Source organism: Primulina huaijiensis, unplaced genomic scaffold, assembly GCF_012295235.1.
Source record: "Primulina huaijiensis isolate GDHJ02 unplaced genomic scaffold, ASM1229523v2 scaffold27569_ERROPOS136363+, whole genome shotgun sequence".
NCBI classification, from domain to species: domain Eukaryota; kingdom Viridiplantae; phylum Streptophyta; class Magnoliopsida; order Lamiales; family Gesneriaceae; genus Primulina; species Primulina huaijiensis.
In genome coordinates, this window is record NW_027356619.1 from 1 (window position 1) to 6,814 (window position 6,814).

At 35.6% G+C, this 6,814-nt stretch overlaps 1 protein-coding gene across 1 annotated transcript; it reads right to left on the reverse strand.

Moving 5' to 3' along the window:
- Nucleotides 1-16: 16 nt before the first annotated feature.
- On the reverse strand, nucleotides 17-1,919 carry LOC140967734 (endoglucanase 25-like). The gene is made up of 2 exons (XM_073428452.1): nucleotides 1,300-1,919; nucleotides 17-723 (listed from the first exon to the last, which is right to left on the reverse strand). The coding sequence occupies exons 1-2, from the start codon at nucleotides 1,673-1,675 to the stop codon at nucleotides 278-280; spliced, it is 822 nt and encodes a 273-aa protein (XP_073284553.1). The 5' UTR covers nucleotides 1,676-1,919; the 3' UTR covers nucleotides 17-277.
- Between the last annotated feature and the right edge of the window lie 4,895 nt (nucleotides 1,920-6,814).

A 6,814-nucleotide genomic window follows, 5' to 3' on the forward strand; every position in this document is an offset into this window, starting at 1 on the left:
AATGGGAAAACAAGCTTTTCTGGACTACCTTTCGAGCACAATTCATACTGATGATTGACTGCAATGTGGAATCAATTTAAACTTTTTAACATTTTTCTTCCTTCTCAGAGAAACTAATTGAGATATATTAACATTAAAGGATGAAGAATAATGCCCTAACAACAATTAGATGGAGCACAATAGTGGAAATAGGATAAGTATGCTGAAACAAGATTTCGAGAAGTTAATTTCTAAAAAACATAATAGGAAAACTTTAAAAGCAAGAGAGGCCACCACCCTAGCTAGACCCTGTTTCCCTGGTCACTGTTGTTATATGGGCATAGACTAAAAAAAATACAACCAATAAACATGTCATAAAACACAAAATGAAATGTCTATATACCGCCCGAAAAAAAATTGTGGAATTTACTACCTGTGCAACAATTCGATCAATAGTATCAGCGGTGGAGTTGAAAGTCTTGAGGAAGTAATCAGTCCCCCACTTGATAATTTCTTTGACATGGTTGAGTTCTCCAGCAGCTTCATACTTTGCACTGTATTCAATCACACTCCAACTCAACATAGTCATGGCAAAAGATTGAGGGAAATTGAACTTGATTGCATCCCCAGCATCATAGTAGCCACCAGCCAGATCTTTAAATATAGTCGAGGAATCGGACTTCCCATCATTTACACATGAGTTTCCCCTCCATGACACATTATTGTGCTTCGGTAGTTTTCCAGCTGGAAATAAAAACCATTCAGCCATCGATTATTGATGGGATAATTTGAAGATGTTTATGTAAATTATTTCAAAGTGAGAACAAATACAAAATAATTGCTAGTGAAGCTCGTTGTACTGACATTTACAAAACTAGACTTCAATACACATACCAGAACTTCGCTAAAAAGGGGCGAGCCAGGTTTAGCGGAGTGACTCGATATAGTCGAGGACAAATCAATTATTTTTGGGAAGATTACACCTAAATTTTGTTCGAGGGGAGCAAGATTGGCCCTTCTCGTCCCACGCTAGGTCCACCCCCATATCGTCCGCGGCAATGTGAAAAATATCGATGGAAACATAATATTATTAAGAAACGTAATTTCCTTATCAATATACGCTAAGCGCCCTTGGTTCCTTACGGTGAGGAATTGCTTTATTAAAATTTTACACAGAGAATTGATTAGAGAAAACTTCTGGCTTGGCCTCTATGCATCAAAGCCATTCATGTTCTCTTCACACAGAAATTCATCAGATTCAGTAAACCCAATAATCAGAATAAAACCCAAAAAAAAATTACAAGAAAATGGTATACTCACAGCGCTGAGCATTAAAGAACATGAGAGCCTTCTGCAGGGCGAGGGTGTAATTATCCGGCGGCGGCGGTCGGTGGTGGTGCCGTGGAACTGTCTTAACGATCAAGGAAATAAATCCAGCCAACAATCCAACACCCAAAATAACTCCCACCGTCCACAAAAAGATCTTCCTGCTAACAATAATGCAGCCCAGATCAACATACCTCTTCTTCTTCTGCTCCCCAGGACCCAGCAGCCAGCTCTGCTGCGTCTCATCCAGCGGCCGCGACAGCGCCGCCCTGTCGAAGTCGTGCAAGTTCCTGCTTCGGTCATCGTCCGTGGCCGAATCGGCCGCAATCTCCAGCGACCCACCCCACGGATCCCTACCATACATACTCATTTCCGTCTGAAAGGCTCGTTCTTTAAGCTGGTTAAGAAGCCTAAAACAAAACCCACTCCACAGAAGGGAAAAAAAAAAAAAGACGAGTGAAGACGAAGTATGATGAAATGGGTTGCAGAGATTTGGGGTCTGAACTTGGAACACTGAATTCTGAAACAAGTTGTTCGTTCACCGAAAAGTATGAGTGGGCAATAATGGATTTGGAAACTTTCGGCTGTTAATTAGCTGTAATTTAATGGAGAGTCTCTGGTATCACGACTGCTGTCTGATTATAAATTATTAAAGAAATGGGATGATGATGGTGACAGTCTTGTGTCCGATTCTGCTTTCGATTTTCTGAGAGTTGTTTTGCATGTAATTAACTAACTTAATAACAGATTAATGGGTGTTTTTGTCTATGATTTAAGAATGTTCGGCCAGTCCCACTGCTTTGATACGCTTTCATTATCTTATGATGCACGCAAACTTATGAAAGAAAGATCATGTTTTTTGTTGGATTCAGTTAGCTATAGGGACTGACATTTCGGTTTTTTATTATATCAAATAATTTATTATATTATAATAGTATTTTTCTTTAAATTTTATTTTATCTCATGTCATTTCAATTTAAATTTTTCATACCCAGTCACGAAGTGAACATTATGTTTTGAACATCTTGACGCTTCATATAAAACCGTACACAATAATCTCTCTAACATTCCACTTGGTTTTTCAGGTTGTGTCAGTTTTGGTCATGGAACACATATTGATTTCATAAGTATTTCAATGAGACGAGCACGTTCTCACACTTATATAGGTAATCTCCTTATAAAAGTATGTATCATACTCCATCTTTTCTAAGGTAAGGAATAATTAAAAGTACATTTTAACCTCACTAAATAGGTTGGTGAATCCACTCTTCGTTTTATGAATGGGAAGAGAATGATTCACGAGTGTTAACTCAAATTCTCATGATTTAGTTTTATTATTGAACCAAGATTTTGAGATCTTCAATCAACAATGTTGGATGTCCACTAGGAATTTTATTTTGTAGATTTTAATCTCATTCATATTGACAATTTATACATTTGATCTCTATTACCACCTCTTTACAACGGATCCGTTAAAGTTCTCATAAGATTTCACTCAATCAAATGTGATAAAACGAATAAAGATCAAGTTTTGCATGGTATTATATTTTCGACGTACATGTCTAGAATTACCATTATTCATTAAACTTTGTGCCCTATTTTAAGATGATATATCTAATTTAAGTTAGACATTCTCATGCTTCGAGATATTTATAGGACTTTATGAAAATTTGACGACTCATAATGAATCCCATCATTCTTCTTGTGTGGTTTCTTTAAGAATGTGGTTGACTCACAATACGACTCCCCCACCCCCCAAAAGCATAAATTTATCAACATAGCATTCAAAATTTTATCAAGAGTCTGAATCTTTATTTTGACCACTCTATTTGCTTTATTCAAGTATGGATCCATATGTTAATGTAAAATCAAATGGTACATCATATATTCTGTTTGTGTATTGTTTTCTCGTATCCGAGACGCATGAGAAGTTTAAAATTTTTATTTTGACATGAAAATCATGTTTGGTCACTCGTATGATTTTAATAAAAAAAATGACTTTTTATTGAATATTACCTTTAGTAAATCAATCACTTGAAACCAACTATTCTGGATTTTAAACTTATATAGATCTTCTATATCTCCCTAAGACCCTAACAATCAACTTGTATATGTCTTTCTTCAATCGTCAATATTAAGTCCATGATTAGTAGCTTTTTTCTTCTTCTATATCGCACTAGAGAAACTAGGATACTTGAGCGTTATGAATAAAAGAGAGGAAGACAACGTCACAGTGGTGTCACAGTGGTGCAACAGTGGTCTGCAGTGTTGAGAGTGGTAGTCAGTCGAGAGTTTTGTTCAAGAAACAAAGGTGGTCGAATTGTGCTATGTAGGAGAGAGAAAAATCTTGATTTGATTCTCAATCTTGATTGTGTTATGTTATCAAATTTTGATAAAATGTATTTATTTAGTCTAAACTCTATACTTAAAAAAATCTACATGAATTTTCTAGAATCTTATCTATGATTCTAATTGGGGGTTTTAACCAACTAGGACATCTGCTAGATATTGCTTGATTACGAAACTCAGGATCAACATTTCAAAATTCTTACTTAACGTTTGATCATGATACTCCAGTCTAATGATTCAAAACTTCTACTGGGTGTCTAGTCTAACTAAAACTCCTACTAATTAGAGTTTCATTATGATACTCCAAACTTAATTCATCAAAAAATCCATGATTGTGGTTTCATTTCAATTATGATCTACAATCAGATATCATTGATTTGACGAGTATAAATCTATCGTTATCATAATGTAAAGTCAAATTTTTCGAAAACACCAAGTCAAAGGTCAAAGTTTATAAAAGTCAATCAATCAAAAGTCAACGTGTTCAAAATCAACTAATCAAAGTCAACTTGGTCAGAATAAACTTAGTCATAGTCAACTATCCACTTACTCAAAATTGGAAGCTATCAATTTTGGAACAACTTCACAAAATTTAGAAAGGTGTTCTCTCCTCACAATTTATTAGTCATGCTAACTCTCAAAACTTGAAACATGTAATCTGCTTATAAACTCTTTACAAGCCAAATATTTGATCTTCATAGTATATGTGATGTTGTGTACCACGTTTCATTGGTAAAGATATTGAGATGTCCAACCATACATGATGAGTGCTCATATGATGGGTCACTGAACAACACTCCCACAAACTTTTCAAGTTATTATTTATCCAATGGATAAGTATATAGTTATAGTTGTAGATCATTAGTCTTTAGGACCCAAGACAAACAAGAGGTTCTATGCATTAGTGTTGCACTTTGACTTTTTTACCGACTGTTGAGGGTCATCATGTGGCGCTATTCGGTGTATTGTCGACAAACATAGGATCCAGTGCATTGTAATCGGGAATTCACCGCTCATATACAAGTATTGATATCTTATGTAATCTGATAAGTTAATAGTGTAGGAAATCTATAGCCAAAGTATGAGATGTGTTTTTGGGTAAAGTGGTTCCTTAGTTGCACATGTGATGCAACTATTGTGAGAACCCGCTTTTCCAACAGCAGCTAGCATTTTCAGCAGCTAGCAATATTAAGCAGCAATGTGAAAATTTCAGCAGAAGATAGTAAATCCAGCAGCAACTAATAATTCAGAAGATAGTATTTTTCCAACAGACAGAATCCAGTAGATAGAGTCCAGCAGGCAGAATCCAGCGGCAGAAGGATTCAGTAGCGAGATTTCAGCAGATAGCTACTAATTCATCTTATGACTTGTAACTGAAGCATTTAACATGGAATAAAGGCCGTTAATGGCAGATTATGGTCATTAATTGGAAGGCCAACAGTCAGAATTTGGCCTATAAATATCACCCTCAATCTCTGAAATTGTTGTTACACAAATCTTGAGTGATCACTTGAATTTTAGAGCTAAGAGAGTGCCTATTTTCGAGCTGTAAAATCCAGTAGCAAGAACAAGCAGATTCCAGACTTCAACAACCGAAACTTCTAGCAAATTACAGTAAGTGGGCTTATGTATAAATATCTTGAAAACAGTTTGATAATTTCTGTGTTAAAGCAAAGTTTCTGTATGTTTGATTTCTGATATCTGATTTTTGAAGCACTGAAACCTAGTGAACTAATTGTAAGAATATATATTCTGAACATTACTGATTTCTGATTTCTGATTTCTGGCATCACCCCTTAGAGGAGAGAACATATAGGAGACTGAAATCAGTTTAGTCATGAAATTCACTATCGTGCTCAGTGCTTACTAATTCTTATTTCTGTTCTGAATCCTGTTAATACTGAATTCTGATTCCTATTCTGAAAGTAAGAGTTTTCTTTATATTACTTGTATTACTGCTTCTGTTAAAAATAGTTTTTGGAAAACTGGGATATTATTCCCGCCCTCGCTTACTAAGTGACGACCATATCACTCACCTACCAAACCCATCTCAGATAAGAATCCGGAAGAAATGCTAGAAGAAGAAGAGCAGATTCAGTTCTGGGGCTGGTGAAGAAGACTGTTGTTTTTCTCAGTTTTAGTTATGTTTATTCCGCTGCATCTGTTAAGATATTGTCATATATGGTTTTACATTTTCGCTGTAAAACATTATTATTTGAGCTTGTATCAGATAATGTAATATTCAGTATTATGAATAAAAATACTGGTTTTTGAATTCTGTACTTCTGAGGCTTGTTGTTTTCAAATGTAAATTTGAGAGCAATGCAGATGTCGACCAACCCCGTCCCTGAGACGTGACATTGAAGTGGTATCAGAGCAAACCAGGTTTCATAATCTGGGGAGGAGGAACTAGAAATAATAAGTTCTGATATACTACCTGAGTTTTGAAAATAGACTACTAAAATAGACTGCTGAAAAGATAGACTAACTACGTACAGTTAGGAAAATCAGTAAGAGAAACAAAGCAGAACGTAATAGAGTTCTGAGTGTTTCAGAAGAATGTCTGAAAACAGTAGAAAAAAAATAAAAAAATTCAGTAGACCAAAACCAGTAGACCGAATATCAGTAGCAGAAGAACCGATGTGTGAAACCAGAACCAATAGATGGAAATCAGTAGGTCTGAATGCAGAAGACTTGGTCAGTAGACCAGAATGCAGCAGACTGATTTTAACAGTGCTGGACAGCAGCAGACTTGGTTGCAGTAGCATCCGAATTTCAGTAGGAAGTGAATTCCAGCAGGCGCATGCAGTAGGCCTTGCAAATGGTATGGAAGTTGAGATGTTTTTCACGAAAACTTCAAACGGCCATAACTTTTGATCCATGAAGAATTTTGACTATTAAAAGATACCGTTGGAAAGCTCTCGACGAGGATAACCTAACCTAGAACCATTCAATTGTTCTAGCACCGCCGACAAACCCCAAAATCCTTCTTTTAGATAGTGATATTATCATTTCCGTAAAAATTTTCTATTTTTCAAAATTTTGAGAAATTTTCATTTCCAAACGGCTTAGTATTTTTGCACCAAATTTGGCACACTTCATGTTCTTGATGTGGAGGATTTTTAGTAAATTTTTCACATCATTCTAAGATCAAAAAATT